The following is a 20801-nucleotide window of genomic DNA, read 5'->3' as shown; positions in this document are numbered from 1 at the left end:
TTTATTTATATAACACATATATATAAAAGCTCAAATTTCCTGAAGACGTCAAACAGAAATTCTATTTGTCTAAGCAGCTGCACAATCTCATTACTTATTTATTGTATTTTGTGTTAAGCTAGACGGCAAGATTTTTAGGGCAGGAGCTGTTTCCTGGATGTCTGTGATTCAGCAAAATAAGCTGCCAAAGAGCAATCCAAATGCTGTAATTTATAAATAAGCCATTTATTTATAGAGGTACATGAGCTAGATAAGATCACAGAATCATGGAATGTTAAGGGATTGGAACAGACCTTACAGCTCATCTAGTCCCAACACCCCCTGCTATGGGCAGGGGCACCTCCCACTAGACCAGGTTGCTCAAGGCCTTACCCAACCTTTTCCAACACTGCCAGGGTTGGGGCTTCCACAGCCTCCCTGGGCAACCTGGTCCAGTGTCTCACCATGCTCACAGTAAAGAATTTCTTCTTAATATCTAACCTAAATTTCCTTTCTCTCAGTTTGTACCTGACACCCCTTATCCCATCACTACAGTTCCAGATGAAGAGTCCCCCCTGACAGCAGCAGAAGGTTGCTATGAAGTCTCCATAAAACCTTCTCCTAGCTGAAGAGTCCAAACTTTCTCAGCCTGTCTTCTTCCGGGAGGTGCTTCAGTCCTCATAAATTTCGTGGCCCTCCTCAGGATCTGTAAGAGTGACATTGTAACCAGTCAAGCTGGTTGACTGAGTCAGTGAGCTTCAGCAGGGGATTTTTCCCCTGTTGTCCGTGTAAGAAATAAAGCAAATGGAGCCCTTTGTGGTATCCCGGTGAAGGCGCAATGCCATTGTATGCGTTTTGGACTTGGCCTTGGATTTAGGCCTCCTGAAAGTGAGGAACACAGCGGAGGCAGACACGCACCCGCACGCCTACCGAGCTGCTGCCCGTCAGCGCCTGTGTGTCCCGGGCGGGGTGGGCCGAGCACGGCCCCTCCGGCGCCGCCCGCCCCGCCCGTCGCTGCTGCGGCGGAAGCGCGGGGTGACCCCGGGCGGGCGGGCCGCGGTCTCCCGGCAACGGGGACACACAGCGCGATGGAGGCGCTGTCGGTGCCCGCGGCGCTGGCGCTGGTGGCCGGCGGCGGCGCGGGGCTCAGCCCGGAGCTGCGGGCGGCGCTGGGCGCCTCGCTGCCGCTGGTGCAGCGCGACTACCGCTTCGAGCGGGTCTGGTTCTGGGGCTGCATCCAGGGCGTGCGCGGCGCCTACTACATCGCCCAGGGGCTGGGCCCCGACCGCGCCGCGCCCCGCAGCCGCCTGTACAGGTGCGGGGCCGTCCCGGGGAGCAGGGACCGGCCGGGCCGGTCTGGGGCTGTGCTAGTCGGGGGTGCTGTCCGGATCTGGGGAGGGAGTCTCAGGGAATTCCCTCGGGGGCCTGGCGAAGTTACCTCGAGCCCTGTTCTTTACCGGGCTCGGCCCTGAGTCGCGCTTGTCGTTGGCAGCTTGAACTGCTTGGACTGGAGCCTCCTGACGCCAGCCACCGAGGAGATGCTTGCACTGGCTGAGCAGGTGAAGGGCCGCTTTCAGGGGGATCCTTCTTTTGAGTACAGCTTGGTTGAGATAAACGCAGAAGCAGCTGCAAGACTGGTTGAAAGTGGTAAGGAGGTAAATACAGAAAAACGTTTTCGAACTGTTCGCTACATTTGTGCCCCTCACGCTGCACAGGTGGTGGCTTCTCCCCGCTTGTAACGAGCAGCATGAGCGTGTGGTCAGGCAAAGGATACACAATTGGTTAGAGCACAAGGCTTATAACACCAGGGTTGCAGTATCAATCACTGTATGGGCTGTTCACTTAAGAGTTGAATTTGATCCTTATGGGTCCCTTCCAACTCAGAACATTCTATAACTCTGTCTGTAATTCCTCACTGTCATTGTGTAGCAAGAGCTGCTTGATTGAATTTTTACTTCAGTTTTTGCTGGAGTTCAACAGGCCTCAGAAATAGTAAATATGCTTTATTATGCACAACTGGTACAGATCCTCACTGTGGTTTCTGAAGTTTTAATAGTAACTGCAGGCAGCATTCTTTATAAATTAATACATAAGTCATAAGTATGTGAATTGAGAGGGAGGAAAGAACAAATGAAGGGATGGATAGTTAGATCTCTGGTGAGTCTAAACTGTCTGCTCCTAACCATGTTTTCTGTCCTATGTTATGAAATGTCTTTTGAGGTCCTCTTAGTGCCATTGAACTCCAAGATGATAAGTCCATTGTGTCACCTCAAGTTTATTTTCAAAAATGAAAACAAGGAAAGCCCTGACTTCAAAATTTCCCTATTTTTCTTTAAAGCCTGTGATCAAGGAGGAGGCCCGCCTCATAGCTACGATAGAGCACATAGACAGAGCAGTTGGTATCGTCCCCCGGGGAGCATTTGTGAAGACTCCTCTTGGGTCTGTGCATGAAAACAGACAATTTGAAGGTAAATTCTCATTGTCTTTATCAGGATCAACTGTACTTTGGTCGTAAAGGCTGTAAATTAAGATGACTTTCTCTAACTGATGTTTTGATTTCAGTTGGGTTTTTTTTTTTTCCCTTGGATAAGATGCACAGGGAGGAGAGAACCCAGTGCCACTAATGTTCAGGTTCAGTGCCACTAATGTTCACTAATGTTCACATGATTCAACTCTGGAAGGTGAGAAGAGTCAGTAATAGTTCTGAGTCATTAAACTGAGTAATTTGTCTGTATAAACTGTAGTTTATGGCAGTATTTAACAATTGCAGAAGTAGTGAATTGTCCATTTAGATATAGGATATGGCCAAATGGGCACAGAAGTTGTCCTCAAGTCGGTACCTGTTGGTTATCTGGGGCTGCAGTCAATATGGTCTCCAATGCACAGCAGCAGGGAGTGCTGACACCTGTTTCTGACAAGCCTTCTGTGGAGTCTGTCAGAGAAAGATTATGATTCTCTTCTGGGCTGTGGGCATTAGAGAAACAATGTTATACTCAATAGTATAATGAATGTTACCCTAGTTCATTCATGTATGTAGTAATGTTCACCAATGGTTGTTCACAGGTCTGTCTTTGGTGGAGGCAAAAAAGTTAAGTTCCTATTTCCATTTCACTGAGCCTACTAACCTGAAGAATAAAACCCTGCTGGAAAAGGCTGACCTGGACCCATCCACTGACTTTCTAGATTCTCTGGAGCATGATATCCCACGAGGTAAAGGTAGCAAAATCAACAAATGCAATGAGAGGGAAGGCAATGGGGAAGTTTGAGTAGCCTTGGAAACGCTGAGGGGACTGGTGTGGGTTACTGTAGAGGTGGTGTGAGAAGCTTCTGTGACTCTCTAAAGGAACTTTATCCTTTACTAAATATTGTAGTTACTTCCTGTTTTAAGCAATTCTAAATGCTTAAAATTGAAAGATATAAGTGTACCAGGCCTGTCACATCCTCTCAACAGGTGTGGTCACACTCTGCCTCAGTGCCATTTTCCCTCCTGACTTCTGTGAAGCCTGTGGCAACTGGTGACTCTATTGGAAGAGATAACTCCACCAGTGATAGAGAGAATTTATGTGGTTTGAAGTATTTCACACCTCTTGTTCCACCCAGTATTTATCTTCTTTATCTAAATGGGCTCTTATTAACACCAAGCTGATATCTGGAAGAGGCTGAACTGAAATGTCCCTTGGATAAACTTTGTTGGAATAGTCTGCACTGTGGCAGGATTGTACACCGTGAAAAGAGAAAAAAATACAGGCATACTGGATTGTATCTTCAGTTTGCATCTCTACTCTTCTGCTGGACAACTGCAAATGTATTTAAAGTCTCTTCCAGGGATCCCTCTGGCAAGATATTTCCCTAAAGGGATGGGAGCGGCTTGTTATTTGTTTCTATCTGGTTTTGCTGATTTGCTGCAATTTTTTGGATTGGACCAAGTATTTTCATGTTCTCTGTCTAGGGAGATTCTAGGGAAACAATTCAAACTTAGATTTTTTATTTTATTCCTGTCAAGGAGTAGTAGGATAGGATACTAGGTGACTTGTGTCAGACGGAATTGAATGGATGGACAGTGAACTGCCAATGTTGAAAATAGCTTTTCAGATTCTCTCTCCCTCCTTTCCTCTCTCTTCTTACCCCCTCCTCCTGATCATCCCTTAGGCAAAAAAAGAACTGGGAATGTGAGCTCCTGCCTGAATTCTGAACATTTTTGACAGAGCATAAACCACTAAAATCTAAACTACTCTTCAACTTACTGGGAGTGTCCTTATGCAGTCGTTTTCCAAAGGTGTAGTCTGGGCAGACTGCACATCTTTACATACACTGGCTCATCGAGGTGGCCCTTTTGACTCAAAGCAGAATTGCAAGAGGGATTAGATCCTAATAAGTTCCTAAGAAAATTTTATCTGCAGTTTTGTATGGTAGTTCAGGTTTTGCTACTGTTTGCCTTCCCACTGCTCCCCTCTCTTTTTTCCTCCTTCCCTCATGGTGGGGAGACACACCTTGTGTTAGACATGAAGATGGTGGCTTTGTTAAAGTCTTCAAATAAAATTCAACTTGTAGCTGTATTTTACCTGGTAGAAGATAGAAAGTGGGGCTGAACTGTGACACTGTCGTGATTGTGTTCCCGTGGCAGATTGATGTCTGTGCAAGCATGACCCTTTAGCCCTTTCCCGGGTGGATGTTGCTGTTAGTGTAGATTTCAGTATCCTTAAAAAAGTTGCTTCTGAAAGACTACCTGAGTTAAAGTGCAGCTGAGTGCTTCTTAATGTAAGGGAAGATTCTTCATGGAGCCTGTGCAGCTCTGCCTGCTCTGTCCTGAATTTGGGGATGAGGTGAAGGAGGTGAGGGAGGTAAGACAGGAATTGGTTACAGGATCAGCAAGGCATGTAGCCTCTCTAATTGCATTCTATCACATGTGGATAGGAGCTCTGACATTAAAGAAAGATCAACCCAGCCTCCTTTAACAAGCATTCGGTTTGCCTAAAAGTACTGGTTGCTTGTGAAAATGTGGGAGGGGAAAAAACAGGACAGATACAGGCTTTCTGCTGATTTTATCAGCATGGCTTTGCCAGATTCACTCCTGGTTGTGAGATACTCAAACTCTGGTTCTCAGATTACTTTCCTTGAGCTCTGGCAGTGCATGTTGGTCCTGACAGAGAAGAAAAAGTAGACAGAGCTTTTTCTATTTACTGACATATTGTTCATAGTTGTGTCAAATCTCCTCATTTTGACCTGAAGTTTTTCTTGCCTTTCTTGGTTAGATCCTGTCTTGAACAGTTATTGTCAGAGCAGAAGCAGGAATTCTCAAATTTATTGCATGTAGAATTGTGACTGAAGCTAGAATTGTCTCTTTTCTCAATAAATACATAAGAAGTGATTTGGGGCTAAGTGACATTGGAGTGATGCTCCCAGCCTGCGTTGGCTAAATTCCCCTAGCATCTTAAAAGACCTAAAGAATAGAACTGAGAGAGATTAAGGGCTGATTTTAACCTGTCTAAAAGTAACAACTCTTTTGGAATAGTTTTCTCTATTAATTGGAGACTTAGCATCTGTGATGGCTGTCAAGGGGGTAACTGTCATAAGATATATGGTGTGTCATTATAGGAGAGCAGAGGTGTCTTACAGAATGGAAAGTTGGAGGCAGAGAGAACATTTTATATGACAGCTGAGAGGTGGGAAGAAAGGAAGTTAAAACTGGGTTGAATAAAGGCAACAATGGTTAAAGCAGGGTTTAGTGCAAAACTGGAAAACCTGGAGTTTTGTAACAAAACTGTCTGCCATTCTTATCTTTACCAGTGATATCTGTGATGTTTGCAGGTTCCAGATTCTGTCTGTGTGTCTATCAGGTTATCTGTGCACTTTAAAAGTTCAGAATATGTTGCTGCTCCTCCTTTAATAATTCTGTCTGTTTTTTTCTTGGTATCTCAGCTCCCACAGACAAGTGACTGACTTAGCTTTTTTTTTTTTTTTTTTTTTTTTTTTTTTTTTTTTAATGCATTTTTAAAAATGCATCTAGAGAAAAGTGGGAAATGAGAACCTTGTCTCGACAGCATGAACATGGAGGGGTTGTGATACAGATCTTCTGTCACCACAGTATCAGATCATGTAATGCTTCATCCTGATCCAAATGGCCAGCTGGCCAGAATGTTGCATGCTGGGATCTGTAGGTTTTGCTGGCCATATGTCTGCATTAAAGATAAGCTTGTTTGCTCTAGTCTAAGCAGACAATCTGCTCAACTTTATGCACAATTAGATGTGGCCTTTCAGCAGCTGGCACGTTGCCAGCGTTGTCCTTTCTGCTGCATGGAGTTTGGAACCCTGGACGTAGTATTTCAAGAACTAGGGCTGTGGCAGTTTTACATCTGCTTGTAGATAATGGAATGGCAAAGCAAATAGCAGTAATTCCTAGCATGCCTACAGCATTTTCACTTGATGACTTAATGTTTTGAAGATGTGAAATAATAGACACATTTCAGGCACTGATAATAATGGGGGAAGTGAAAATGGAGGGGCAAGGTTGATTTCACTGTGACCCTGGTATCAGATCAGACTGTGCCCCATTCTGCAAGGATAAAGAAAGGGGATGAGTGAAAGCCTGACTTAGGAGTGTAGAATGGAAAGCTTGGAAGGAAGTGAGACAAGGGATGGAGAATTCAGGTCTTTGGCACTTTCAAACTGCAATTCAGAAAAACAATAACTTGACTCCGAGGGTTTGTTACAGGTTACTGAATCAGATCGCTTTGATATGGAGATAAGGGACGCCAACAGAACACTGCTAAAAACTGATGTAGGCGGGGAGGTATGTCTAGATAGGAAAAGATATGAGTGGAAATAGGACCTATATGAGAAGACTTTCTTAAAAGTCATGACCCCCAGTCAGTACATAGCTGCTTTTGGCTGAAAACCTACCACAGTTCACTTGTAGATTAAGAGTAGAAATTAGAATTAAAAAAAAAAATCAATAAAAGGAAATGAAGAAGGTTTGGAATGATTAATGATTGATATAAATTGGAATTTATAATAAGTAGAGAATGACAAAGGGAACCAGACTAACTGGAGTAGTCCATGACAACAGTAAGGGAGATATTTTTTTAAACTATATTGAGAAGAAAAGAAAGCATAGTAAAGGTGCTGGAAACTGTCACTAAATGGTGATGGTAAAAAGGCTGAAGAACTCGATTTTTTTCTGTTTTCTTTTTGGAAAGAATATGGACTTGCATCAAAGACAATAAAATACTGTTTCAGACAGTTTTCAGAGTGTTTGCTAAGGGAGGGTATAGTTAAACAATATTTACTGTGGATCAAAAACATTAAAATGGCAGAGTCAGATCAGTTACTTCTGAAATCATTATCTCAGGAGACTTGTGGCATAATAATCTTTAATAAATCCTGGCATTGCAGAATTATTCTCCTAAATTTAATCTTCCTTAGCAGCTGTGATTCAGAATTCAGTGAATGGGAGTATTTCTGGGAGAGGCCAGAAAGGGACCAGTGCTAATATTGATATCCTTCAACTTATTTATGAATGATCTAAAGTTAAGGGTTGGTGGAGAGCCAAATAATGACAAGGCAGGATTGATACAGAGATCTGGAAAACTGGGCTTACTTAAATACAGTACATTTTGGTGTACATAACTGCAAAGTCAAATGAGGAATGTAAGTCAGACTTTGGGAATTGTATTCTAGAAACTGTGGCTCTGAAAGGAAATCCAAGCACAACCCACTGAACATCAGCTCCCAGGCTGATCCTGAGTCTTAAAAGGGTAACTTGATCTGCAGATACATAAACAAGGGCATAGCAACTAGGAACAGCGGGGGTGACTTTACTTCTGCATATAGTGTTAGTGGAATCATAACTGGATTACTGCACATTGGAAAACTGGAGAGTTGCAGAAAAGAGTCACAAAATTATTCAAGGGCTGGTGAGAGACATAAACAGTTCAATCTGTTTATCTTGAGGAAAAGCCTGTGAGAATGGCTGTATTACACTGTGTAAATACTCTGTGGAGTTTAAGTATTAGGTACTGAAGATCTATTTATTATAGCACAGAAAGGCATAACAGGAATCAGCAGCTAAAATTATATCCAGAACTAAAATGAACAATGTAATACAATTTCTAAGAGGGAAAAGATTACCAGTTAGCAAGGGTAATGGATGAGCCTATGTCTCTTGGTATCTTAACATCATGCTGGATGTCTTCCTGGGAACTGTGTTTCAGTCAAATGCAAATACAAGTTGATAGTCCCAGATATGCATAAGTGACTTCATTTTAATGGGCAGTGGTATGTAGGAGTCCAGATTCCTGGTATGCCTGGCCATAAACTTGATGGCAGCCATGGAGGGTGATGTTCAGCTTGGACTTCATTGTCAGTGACAGTAACACAAAGGTGACAATGGGTTCCAAGTGCAAGTCAGCTCATTCAGCTGGCATTGCTTTCTGAACTATGATATATGAGGGCTCAAAAGAGGGCTGAGGAGATTCCTCACTTACAGCATTGTGGATCTTTATTGCTGGGAGATATTTTATAGCATCAGTCCAGATGGGTATGCAGTGGCAGGGTGAATCAGCGAGTCTTGTATACTTGCCATTTCAAGATGAAGGTAGGGCAGAAGAAGTGCCTAGACAGAAGATCATTCCAGCTCCTTTACCATTTGACTGTGGAGAAAGTGACAGCCACTTGAATTGTAGCTTTTTCTTCACTCAAAAGTGCAGTGGTTTTGGAGCACTCCTTATACAGCATTACAGACAAAGGGATTTGTGGCCATTTCTTTGGCTGAAAACTTTGAGCACGAGCTTTTCTGTAAGCTTGCTGAACAGTAGCCTCAGTTAGAACACTAACCTCCTGTCATCTGAGGTTCATTAACACGGTCTTTATCGGTTTAGCAAAAGCTGGTGCCTAATGGGTCCTTGAAGATGGAGGGGCTGCATTTCTAAGTGGGAGATAGTTTCCGTGGCTGCTCTCCAGGGCCATTTTGGTAGCCCCATCATGGCTGTCCCAAAAGTCAGGGTGCAGGAAGGAAGAAGGCCAGGAGGCACGACCCTGCTTTATCTCCATACATTAACACAGCTAATTAACTTGCTTTCGATCCCCCTCCCCCCTCCCTCCTCCCTTCAAGGCGATTAATCCCCTATCAGCCTCGGTCTCCAGCCATTTGAAGAGTCTGTGTCTGCAGAGGTATTTACAGCCCCCAGCCAGCCACCAGAGGCAAGGGCCCTTTATCAGGGCTCTAAGACAAATGGCTGCCTATCTCCCTAGTGGCCTTGCAAAATCCAGGGAAGTGCTGTGCTGTGCTGGCCACCTACTTTCACCCAACCTCCCTTCTCCACTAACATTTCACAGATGTGACCTGAGCCCTCCCCTTTCATTGCTTAACAATAAGCAGCACCTCCCCAGCTCTGTGAAAGCCGAGAGCAAGAGCACTTTACTCCTTAGCCTGCCAAGAGCCACACGGGGACAAGGCTTTTCAAGCTGTCTCACTGAAATCCAAACTAAAAGACTCATAATAAATGAGAGGGCAGTACTTGATGTTTGCAAGGATAAAAAGAGGTAGCGAAAATGTAGACTAAAACACCTAGCATGGCTCACAGCTGTCTTCATTCCTCGTTAGGAGATGTGAACTTTAGGCTTGGTGAATGTGTGGAACTGAGCTACAGAATCCCATGGAGTTACCTGACATTAATACAAGTAGTTTTGACAAACAAGCTTTAAAATACAGTGTTAGAGAATGAGAAAACCAAGCGAGTGTGCATCAGAACAGTAGGATTTCTGATTTCTGAAAATCGAACCCAGTAGCTGGCTTAGTGGATTGTTAGTAAAAGCATTGGTATCTGAATTTCTCTGTTCAAACTGAAGTTGGCCATCCCTAGAAATAATTCCAGGATGACTCTAGCTGCTGCCTTCCAGCAGGGTGCACTATGGTGCCAGCATTGTCAGTGCTGAGCACAGAAAACGAAACCGTGAAAAAGTAAAATGAGAAAGAAAATCACCAAGAGCAGCAGCAAATCAAGGAAAAGGTATGTCCTGAGTTTCCAGACTGTGTGTGGCATTCTGGCCTCCTGAACTGTAGGTATAGAGAATATGTTCTCTCCCTTTCAAGATTAGCCAATTTCTGGAATGATCACTAAGCTTTTCAATGGCTTTCTCAGCATCCTTAGAGATCACATGCATGTGAATGGACATACACAATACATAAGCAAGTCCCCTACATTCTTCAAAAGTAGGGTCACTCTTAATTTTTACCAGTGATGGGTAGAGGCTGCTAAGGCCATTCCTGCAGTGACCCAAGAAAGCTGCCCAGGAGCAAGATAAGATGCTGTCCTTCCTACAAGCTGGGGTGCTGCCAGCTCAGGAGTTCAAGATCAGACTGAACCTCTCTTGTGGCAGCACGGTAGGAGGACTCCTGGGCCAGCTAGTATTAGAGCTTCTGACAGGCTGATCATGGTCTGCTTTGATTACTGGAAAGGAGCCTGTTTTCCTTGGGCTTTGTGTCTTTGGGTAATAAAGCAGCGTATTCACTGCTTTTGGGTCCTGGGTCTATATCACCTCAGGGCTTTGTTTAGTCAGACCTTGGATGAGTTTATACTGGAACAGGGCTGCCCATCAGTTGAAAGCTGTGGTGGAGTCCTTCACCCTCCAGACTGCTGTAGGGAAAGAATGAGGACAGAAGCAGAGTTTTCATAGTAACTTTCCAGGGTTGAAAAGGGTTTTTTTAAAAGGGTTTTTTCTCCTCAGTGAAAGAAATCATGACCCACCCTGTCTTCATTTAAGCTCCTGGTTCCTTGGACATAATAAGGAGATGAACTTTTTGCTAAAATGATGGGAAATGCTGATAAAGCCTTATAGAACCAGAAGCTGCAGGCTTATCACCACATCACTCCGCCTTGGGCTAATCTTTTCTCTAGCAAATGATGAAAAATTACTTGTGGGAGAAATCCTAGGACAGTTTGTGTGTCACTGAAGTCAGAACAAGGTCAGCTTTTGCTAGGAGTGATCTGTTTCTGAAGGGGCTCCAAGGAGTGGCAGCTCCTGCCTGTACAGTCATTGGCATTGGTGCCCTATAGCTTTGCTTTGCTGTTTGCTGCCCATTTGGCCACAGGGCTTTTGAAAGGAGGAAGCCAGTTAGCATCATCTTGTTTTACTGTACACAAGTATCATATGGATTGAAAATCTGCATGCTGAGAGGTGTGTGGCAGTGTGTAAAGGGAAAAGGACAAGGAACAGTTCATCTTTGGGTGTATTTGTACAGCAGTTACGCTGAGCAGAAATAGCTAGGCTATCACAGGCATTAAAAGATGCTTAGCCTTTAGTGTTCAGAATTAGCACTGCACTGTGCTATGTGGAAATGCTCAGTATGACATTATTCTCAGAAACTGGTAAACTCTTCGGGTAATTTAGTCCAGAATTCGTATCTAGTTTAGTACAAAAACATCAACAGTTTATAATCCATGCCATCTGTTCCTCATCCCAAGCTCTTTTAACTAGCCTTGCTAATTTGATGATGAAGTAAGAACTACAACTGGGGGACTGACAGGGTTTGTGGACTTGCCCCTCCTGCAGGAGAGTGAACTGGATGTGCTCTAAGCATTTGGTGGGTTTTGAATCCCAGCATCGACTCCTTTGTGTTTTCTCAGAATTCAGAGATCAATGTGAGGTTCTTTGCCCCTAATCCAGCCCCTGTTCATCATTATCACCTCCTCAAAGTGGCCAGTGCTTTGTTACCAGGAGAGGAAAAATCTTACAAGGTGGCCATAATCTCCTCTGAGAATCAGACAGATATTCTCCCGTGGGTAAGAAAGTGACAGTGACCAAAAGCTCTAGGGGAAGCAGGCTAGAACAAAGCTGCCCATTGCATCCTTTCATCAAACTGTTAATCTTTCTTTCAAAGACACCACATTTGTTTGGTGACAAAAGCCCCAAAGAAGCTGAATTGAGCCTGAAATCCTGTAGCAAGATTTAGAGGAAGCGTCTTTCATTCTGAGCAGGGAGGGGCGAGAGACTCCTTTTTCTTCCCACCAGCCAATGGGCTCAGAGAAACCCACGAAGGTGACGGATTAATGCAGGGGCTCCCCAGGTAGATGCTACGTGACTCCTGGCACGCTCCAAAAACGTTTCCACAGCGACCAGCTGAACAAGAAATATGGAGTGTGATGAGACCCGGCATAAACTTGTGCTTTGGAAGGAGGTGATTTGCCATGCCGAAAGATTTCTAAATTTACTACAGAAAACCCAAGATTCAGTGATCTGTACTGTAGTTGTCAGAATACAAATAGCATGGATTTAATCAGTTTTTCCTACTCCTTTTAAGTTTTGATTGTATATGGTCTTGCTGTTTCCACTAGTGCACAGCCCTATTCCAAGCCTTTATTCTAATCCTTTCTGTGCAGTCTACATCTTTCTCTTAATTAGAATATTTTTGTTTTGTTTTGTTTTATCAGGTGGATGGAGGACTAAAGGGCAAACTAACAGGCTATAAGGGAGGCTCTAATTTGATATGTATTACTTCAGTGCTAGCTTTTTCAGTCCTTCCCATCCTCTGGTGCTCATTTATTTCTGTGTATTGTCCCTTCTTTTGTGTTGGCATTGCTGGCTGTGCAGATTCCAGCTGGAAAAATAATGTTATTTCTCTCTAGTATATTTTTCAGCCAGACTATTTCCCCCACCTGACTCGCTAAGCAATAAATAAACACTTTTGTGGTCTCTATGATGGAAGAATGATGAGGGTGAGAATAATGGTTTGAGGGCAGAGGGTGCTTCAGCTGAATTAAGCAGCACTGTTGTCGTATGTCTAAATATGGCCTGAATTTCATTTTTACTTGGAGGTACCTGAATACTGTGTATCTGGGACAGCACTGCAATCCCTGTGTGTTCCTTGTTAGCAGGAAACAGGTTCTTCATGTGTAAATAGAAGGCCTGGGCCTGTCAAAATCATTTCTACTGCAGAGACATCCCCAGTGGAAGAAGATAAGCCTCTAAAGTACGACCATTTTACTTTGGGTTTTGGGCATGGTGGTATGTGTGTGTCAAGGACATGGCAGGAATTAGGACCATGCAAGAGCCGCTTGGCAGCATCTGACTGTAAGCTGTGCTTTCTTGGCTCTGGAGGCTTTTAAAAATAGTACTGAACCTGCAACCAGTCTGTGTTTTTGTTTAATTATTATTAAATAGTTATATGGGGAATTGGAAATATTGACAGCAGTGTTAACATATGGGGTGCAGGTGGTGTGTCAAGCAAATGGAAGAGATTTAGTTTGCAGCCAGTAAGTGGCACGAAGGAGTTTGGGCCCCACATAGGACTGTTTGGATGTGTCCTTATGGCTGGTAGGCTGTGTGTGAAATGCCTGTGTGGCACAATTTATTGAGAGCCAAAGCACGGTGACCTTTCCTTACAGCTGCTCTGGTTTACAATTTGTCTTTGTTCCCTACAGACAACAAATTAGAAGTAGGAAGCTCTTCCCTGTGTAGGATTTTCTGTTGGAGGGAAATGGCAGCTAAATCCCACGGGTGTAGTGAGGCTTTGTCAGCTCTAAGTGCTTGGGGTCATGCAGCCAAGCAGCGGCTGCTTTTGCAGAGGGAAATGGTTATGTTGCCCCTCTCCGGGTGTTAATATTTGTCCTGTGACTCCATACTTCACTCTCACTCAGGACTCACTGCAGCAAGAGATGTTGTAACCTGCTCTTGTGGCAGCATAATGTGTTAATGGTAAGTGCAACCACACTGTGGCTGCTTTTCCCTTGAGACATTTTCTCCTTTGAAGAAGAATTGATAATGTCACTTTTATGACTCTCTGTGAGCTTTTGCAATGTGGAGCCTCTCTATCAGGCTGTCTAGCTCTTAAAGCTGTTTCTTCTCAAGCTTGCCCTGAAATGAGGCATTGCTGAATCACCTCCAAAGCAGCAGTGTTATGAGAGGTCATCCTGCAAGTGGACCAGTTACAGCAGGAAAGTTCTTCTGCAAACAGCCCTCTTGGAAGGGTTTTGTTTAAAAGCTCATGTCTCACGCACCCTATTGCTTCTGTGGATTACAAGATTCAGCCCATAGCTGAGGCAGACATGGGGGATAAGACAGGGATTTCTATTGGCGACTGGAAAGGAAGAAGAAGCTGAGAAGGAGGTTGACTTTTGAAATTCAGCCCTGGTGTTCTGGCAGCTGTTGAAGGGCCATAAAAAAGGCAGTGGTTTAACAGAGGGTGAGCATCAGGATCTTCAAAGCACTTTCTTGTTTGGGAAAGATGTAAGGAACTCCTCAGAATTCCCGCCTGTGTTTGGAGGGGTGGAGGCTGCAGCCTGATCCAAAGAGGGAATAGGAAGCTCCAGATCTTCATCCAGCGGATACTTTTCCCATGCTCTTTCCTCCCACACAGCAGCTCCCTCCCTTCCCTTCTGGAGCAGCAACAGGCAATAGTTTCAGCACAGAAAGCCTGCTTGGCTTTCTTAAGTTTGCTGGGTGCAGCTTAAATATTAACTTGCTCTTTTAAGAAATGTATTTTGAACTTTGGGAACCTCACCAGAGCAGTGTTACTGGTAGGAATCTCTTGTGTGAGAGCAATGACCAGTTCCCTGCACCTCAGTGAGCTTTACATGATGTGTGCAGTTAACTCTGCTGCCTGATTTAGAGACAGCACACATGGAGATGCAAGTTAAAACTGGTATTTAAGTCTAGGAAATACAACCTTAACTTGCTGTCTCTTAATTTTAGTTGTATTCTTTCCAATGAAAATAATAATATTTTAAAATCTTTTTTTCTTGACAACTTTTATCTAGGAATCTTGGTGTACCTTACAGACTAATGCTTTGAGCTTCCCAGTCTCTCAGTTAGAGACATATTGTCTGACACAGGGACTGCCATGGAATATTCTCAGCCAGTGATGGAAAGGATTTGGACCCAGCAGCCCAATTCTACATTTTTATAGTACTACAGATCTGAAGCTATCTATGTGATGGTTTTACCGCAACAACCATCTGTAATAGCACAAAAGTTTAAAATACAAAAGAGAGAAAAAGAAAAAAAAAAGGATGAAAGTAGCATTTAATTTTCGTAGTTCTCATTCCTTTTTATATTGCATTATTAAATGCATTTCTAAGACTTTCTTTCTCTTAGGGAAGAAAAGGTGGCATATTCATTTTAAGCTATTATTGCATACTGTTCATTAGTTACTGTTTAAAGTACTTCTAGAATGATTTACGACATCAGTATTTCAAACTCCGGCAAGAAAGGTGGGCCCTGCCAAAAAAAAGCATATTGTTAGATATATAGTGAGGTTTGAGCTGTGATAGCAGACAACCCAAGTATCCTGTATCTTTCTGAGAGAACAACTTTCTCCATGTCTCACAAGTTCAAATTTTGCTTTATGCAGCATTTCCTCAAATAGAGCTGATGTGATGAGGTGTGGGGGAAAAAAAATAATGAGATAATGGGTTCTAATTTTTTCCCTTTATGAAAAAGTCCAAAGAACCCAGAGAAGTTCCAGAACTTTAATGTAAGCTCTTCTTAGAAGATACACCAGCATTGTGTATCAAATGCAGTTTCTGAATGGGCTTTGTGTGTTGCAAAAGTCCAGTCTGGAAAAGTATATTGAAAAAAATCACCTTTGATTAGTTAGAAAAATGTCTCTAGTGATCCACTTAGAAGGTGGAAGGTGGCACTGCTGCTACTCTTTGGCTCTGCAAAATAAAGAACAGCTCTAGGATTAATCATCATTCTGGCTGAAAACAGGATGCCAGTGAAAATGACATTACAGTTCCAGACAGCTTCTTGTAATTTTTTCCTGTTCTCAACCTATGTTGTGCTGGTCCAGATGGGATTGCCCTTACGTAACCTGCTTGTTTTTGTACAGGCCCTCATTTCACAGGAAGGCTTATGCAGCATCAGCAAAAGTTTACTGTTCATATTTGTGTAGAACTACATGCAGAATGAAGGGCCAGAGAGGAGCTGGAAAGTATAACAATAATAATTAATATTCCCCAAAGGTCTCACATTTATGAAATGACAAATTTGAGCTCTTTGAGAGTTGTCAGCTTGGACAGATGATAGGGAAATGTAGAAACTGCACATCACAGCCTTCAGAGATGTAGTGTGAAAGTGAATGGAGCCATTTTCAATTGCATCTGTCCATTTCTGCCAGGTGTGAAGGTGCATGGGAAGTTCCTTTGATTAGTGGAGTTAACTGCTGATGAATACTCTGCTGAGATTGATAAACCACTCTATTGCCCCAGAGCACAGATAGGGGAATTTGATTATGTTGAACTTGATTTACTCTACCTCCTCTGTGAATTTATCCAACAAAAAGATGTCTAAATCCAGATACAGTTCCTAAGAGCATTGAAAACCCTGTTTTCCCTCTTACCTTTTCCAGTTGTCATGCTCCAGGCATTTCTTTTTGTTCTGTGTAAATAGTTTGGGGCAGAGGGTTCATCTGTGTAGGTGAACATATATAAACAAGCTATCACATGTACCCAGGTTGTTAGATGCTTCCAGTACATTCAGAGGCATTAACAAATTAGATAATCCCTAAAGGTTTTCACCACCCAGCAAGGCAAGGCATAGTCCTATTCTTGACAGACTTGCTTCTCAGAGGTCTGGTCCTAAATCAAAGAAAATGAGAGTTCCTCATTGCATTATCTTTTAGTCAGAGAAACTTTATGAAAAGTTTATGGTGTGTCATCATCCCCTTCCCCACAAACCAGCGTGTAAAGCTGCAGCAAGTACCAGCAGTATTTGGAGGAAAGACTTGTATGTCATTTATACAAATTCAAGCTGAAGAACTATGTGCTGGGAGCAGTCATTCAAAGGAGAAATTAAGAGTTACTTGTCTCTATTACATTCAGACCTAGTTGCCTGCTACTTGTTGATCAACACTCCTACACATGGTCCTGCTACTGTCACTAGCAAATGCTGGAAACTTTTAGAGACAAAGTTCAAGAAACTGAAAGCTTGTCCTTTGACAGCAAATGGCTGTAGTGCTTCAGTCACCGCATGATCTGCCTTGTAGCAAAGTGTTCCTCATCTGGGTTTCCATGATATCCAATTGATGGAATTTCTTAAGAACATGCAGATCCTCTCAGTCAGGATTTGCAATCCCAGTGGCTGAACCATAATAGGCATTTTTACTCCAGGTATGAAAAAGATCCAGGCCAGTTTGTGTCCATATGAGTGGCACTAGAGAGACCGGATGGGAGATTGGGGTTGCCTTGTGCGTGAAACCACTGCTTGTGAAGATATTAGCTCATGTTGTACCTAGGACTTGTGTAAAGAATGTCACAGAAGGTGAAAAGATGGCACACACCTGTATTGACTGTCTGATATTAAGTAGTCCTCTGCTTTACTGCAACCCCAGTTGTTTGTATTTAGTAGAAATGTGGAGTAGAGTGAGTAAGTTCTCCAGAGCAGAAATCTCCTGACTGTGAATGTCTGTTTTGTACTTCTGTCCAGCAGCTCGAGTCAGTCTGTCAGAAAGGAGGTAGGTATTCTTGCTGTTCACTGAGTTCCACATTTGCACATGACTGAAGAGGGTACTTTGAAAGGTAGCAGATCAGAGATGACACAAGACTTGCATATTATAGTATAACAAACGTGGAACTTGCTACTGAAAGAGGCAGAGGAAACAGTGGTGTCCAAGAAACTTTTGAGAAGTACAGCAATACGAAGTGAGGAGTTAGGAAACAGGTGAGCAGCACAATTCAACACACCTGTTTTTACAGGGTTTTGAATTGTATTGTTCCTTTCTGATTCTGTAGCCACCACATTAACATTTCCCCTCAACTTCCCTCCTTCCCTCAGCTACTGTAGTTTGCCATGAACTGCACGTGAGACAACACCTACTGCGAGGGAGCACGCAAGAGCCCAAGGCTGCACGAACGCAGATTGCCCAGCTAGCTGCTGCTTTGTGCCTGCCAGGCAGGCCTGACAGCCTGTGCTTCCTTGCACCTGCTGGTAGACCAAAGCTCCAAAAGCTGCAGCCAGCCCTTGGGTCACATCCCAGGGAGACATGCTGTAGGAACCTGGGGTGTTAAAGCCCTTCAGCTCTTTGTCAGATGTGACTAAAATTGGCCAAGAGTCACGAGTGAGTGGGAGCGGGAGGACACGCAGCTGACAGCAATCACAGAAGCCCTTCCCCAGGCTAACCGTGACATGAGTAAGCATGAATCATAGCATAAATTGATGAGCCTAAAATTAATGAGCCTAAAATTATCTACAAAGATGAGTACTGCCTAAATAGCCCAACACATTATGTGCTTTCTGCTTATTCTGGAATTGGCACATTTTGGCTTTGGGTACAGATAGGCTGACTGCTTGACTCTAGGCCAATGGTAGCCTGACAGTTCCAACCACAGTTTTTTAATTTGGGCCTGCTCCTGTTTTTTTTAGATAGAGACTCAGGAAGACCCTTCTTCCCTACATTGTAGCCTCTAGGTAGTACTGATTTGGTGCTGAAGGTGGTATTTTCTTCTCCTGGCAGGTCCTTGCCCTCCAGCACTGAATCCAAGCTGATGCTTCAGCCCCCTCCCTCTGGCACAATTCCCAAGCTGTCATGTCAGATGCAAAATAAATACTCAGAGGCTCTGAGCTCCTTGTATCCAGAAGAAACTGCATTTTCACACTGGCTCTGAACCTCTTCTGTGGAGCCAAAACAAAATTAATGTGGAAACTAATCCCTCTGCCCCTACCACGCACATCCTCTTCAACAGTGGAGCCAAGAAAGACTGAAGAGAATTAACCTTTTCCATATATTTCTCAGATAGGAAATACCCTACTTTTCATTTTCTCATTTTTTTCCAGTTGCTGCATCAAAGAAACCAGTCTTCTCTGAAGGAGGAAAGCACCTTCTTTCTCTTCCCACTACTAATGCTAGAAGTTTATTTTAAGGACAAATTTCATTCCTATGCAGGATTGCTATAGCTCATCTTGGCTCTCTATAGCTATTAGCTACAAGTAGGTGGCAGAGCTTGTTGGAGTAACTGCTGCCCACTCAGATAGAGCCAAGAATAGCTGCAGCCTCTCCTGGGGATCAGCTATACCAGTCTGGAGCTTGAGGGTCCCTTCCTGTGACGCATATGACATTACCACCATAGCCATGGGAATATGCTACTATGTGAACCCAGACAGACATCTGGAACCAGGGCAGCCTGCAGTGCTGAACTGACAAAAGGAAAACAGGGCATCGAGATTTATGTTCTCCCCGACTTTCCTCCTTTCAGGTGTCACAAACTCCAGTGCAGCCTTGCACACTGTTAACTGGTCAGGCAGAACCCATGGCAGCCCTTCTCTCACTTAGGTTAACTTGCTGTCAGAGCACTGCCTCTTTCTCTTTTTCAGTGATTCACTTGCACATCTTCTCACACAGGCTCCTGGAGTATCCAGCTGGAGAAGGGAGGCACTGTGGTGGTGCTGCGGAGCCTGCTGTGGCTGGGACTGACATTCTACCATGTCCCAATGACCAAGCAATTCGGCTACGTCTACTTTGGCACTGGTGAGAAGAATCTCGATCTGCCCTTCATGCTGTGACTCTTCTGTCTGGGAGAAGGATTCAAGAACTAGAAAAGATCTACATTTTATACTTAGGAAATTTTGTTTACTGCTTGTTCTAATAAAAATGTGAAACCTCTGCACTTTGAGCAGGATTCTTCTGTGCCTGGATGCTGGCCCTGATTATTTTCCTAGGATTTCATTGTATGCAATCCTCCCTGAACTCCAAATGGAATTCAGAGAATCACAGAATATTCTGAGTTGGAAGGGACCCACAAGGCTCGTCGAGTCCAGCTCTTAAGTGAATGGCTCATATGGGGGTTGAGCACAACCTTGGCGTTATTAGCACCAAGCTCTCCCTGTAATGTGTCACTGTGGATCTTTTAGATAGTAACAAATGGCATTTTCTTCCCTGACAGGCAAGCTCCAGGTCAGAAATCAAACCCAGGCCATCTGTCTGATTACAAAAGAACTAATTTGGAAACATGAATGAATACCTGCTGTCATCTATGAATGACAAAAGCAGAGGGAGTCAGGGCAGAAAGCTGATATATACTGTACGAGATCTGTATTAAACCCTGAACTCTAAAAAAGCATACTGAAGAGAGTATTTTGCTTTTCAGATGTTAAGATTTTACCAAAATTAGAAGGATCTTTCCAGCTCATGTCACTAAAAATGTAGGAAAAAATAGCTGTAGGCATCACCTGGTCTTGAAAAATATGCTTTTTTAGGTTCATCTTAAGACAATGGTTTAATCCAGTGACTCTTCCTTTAGCAAAGCTCACTGAGCAGAGCTACCTGGGCTAGAAGACAGAGTAACTTCTCTATGTATGAGAATAAAGAAAAATATTTTCCTTTCTGAAGTGCTGTAGCTTTCAAAGCTTTATAAAACAGATACAGTCAGCCAGAGATTTTATCTCAGTATGGTTAATGAAGTCTTGGCTCTGTCTCCCAAAGCAAAAGGTCTTGGCCAGCTCAACGGGCTGAATCTAAGGCTTTTGTTTCACAAAATAAGGCTAAAAAGAACCATTTAAATCTAATTTGATTTCCTGGATAATACAGGTTTATCCTTACCTTTGGTTCCTGTCCATGCTGATGGTATTAGCAGATTATTCCAATAAAAGCAATACAAGGTTAATTGGCATAGTAGTACATAAAAATTTTCTATTGATTTGTAGTCCCCAGATAAATACCAAAGAAATGGAGCCAAAACAATAATGACCATGATAAATTTAATGAGCCTTTCATACCAGGCCCATAATTAGCAATGGTCAGTAGGTGGAAGATCTGTATGTGTACTACACAGGGAGAGAAATGGTGCCACCTTTTAGTTACAGGATAGATAATCAGTTCCAAACTATCCCAG

The 20801-nt window shown here is 43.3% G+C and overlaps 1 protein-coding gene and 1 long non-coding RNA gene across 2 annotated transcripts; one reads left to right on the top strand and one right to left on the bottom strand.

Moving 5' to 3' along the window:
* The first annotated feature begins 1067 nt into the window (after positions 1 to 1067).
* On the top strand, positions 1068 to 20692 carry RSPH9 (radial spoke head component 9). The gene is made up of 5 exons (XM_041476987.1): positions 1068 to 1294; positions 1472 to 1634; positions 2318 to 2447; positions 3043 to 3189; positions 19313 to 20692. Exons 1-5 carry the CDS (start codon positions 1068 to 1070, stop codon positions 19471 to 19473), a joined length of 828 nt encoding a protein of 275 aa, XP_041332921.1. The 3' UTR covers positions 19474 to 20692.
* Positions 15016 to 19316, bottom strand: LOC121358619. The gene is made up of 3 exons (XR_005955916.1): positions 16316 to 19316; positions 15558 to 15632; positions 15016 to 15192 (listed from the first exon to the last, which is right to left on the bottom strand). It is a non-coding gene; the product is annotated as an uncharacterized LOC121358619 (long non-coding RNA).
* Positions 20693 to 20801: the final 109 nt, after the last annotated feature.

The sequence above is a fragment of the Pyrgilauda ruficollis genome, unplaced genomic scaffold (genome assembly GCF_017590135.1).
Source record: "Pyrgilauda ruficollis isolate IOZ18807 unplaced genomic scaffold, ASM1759013v1 scaffold4, whole genome shotgun sequence".
NCBI lineage: Eukaryota > Metazoa > Chordata > Aves > Passeriformes > Passeridae > Pyrgilauda > Pyrgilauda ruficollis.
The sequence above is the reverse complement of the archived record's forward strand: the minus strand, read 5'-3'. Positions and strand labels throughout refer to the sequence as shown.

Excerpts from the sequence above, each read along its gene's own strand:
- RSPH9 (XM_041476987.1), top strand. The coding sequence starts at position 1,068 with ATGGAGGCGCTGTCGGTGCCCGCGGCGCTGGCGCTGGTGGCCGGCGGC. Across the intron at positions 1,635-2,317 it reads TGGTTGAAAGTGGTAAGGAG|CCTGTGATCAAGGAGGAGGC; the intron begins GTAAATACAGAA and ends TTTTCTTTAAAG. Across the intron at positions 2,448-3,042 it reads TGAAAACAGACAATTTGAAG|GTCTGTCTTTGGTGGAGGCA; the intron begins GTAAATTCTCAT and ends GGTTGTTCACAG.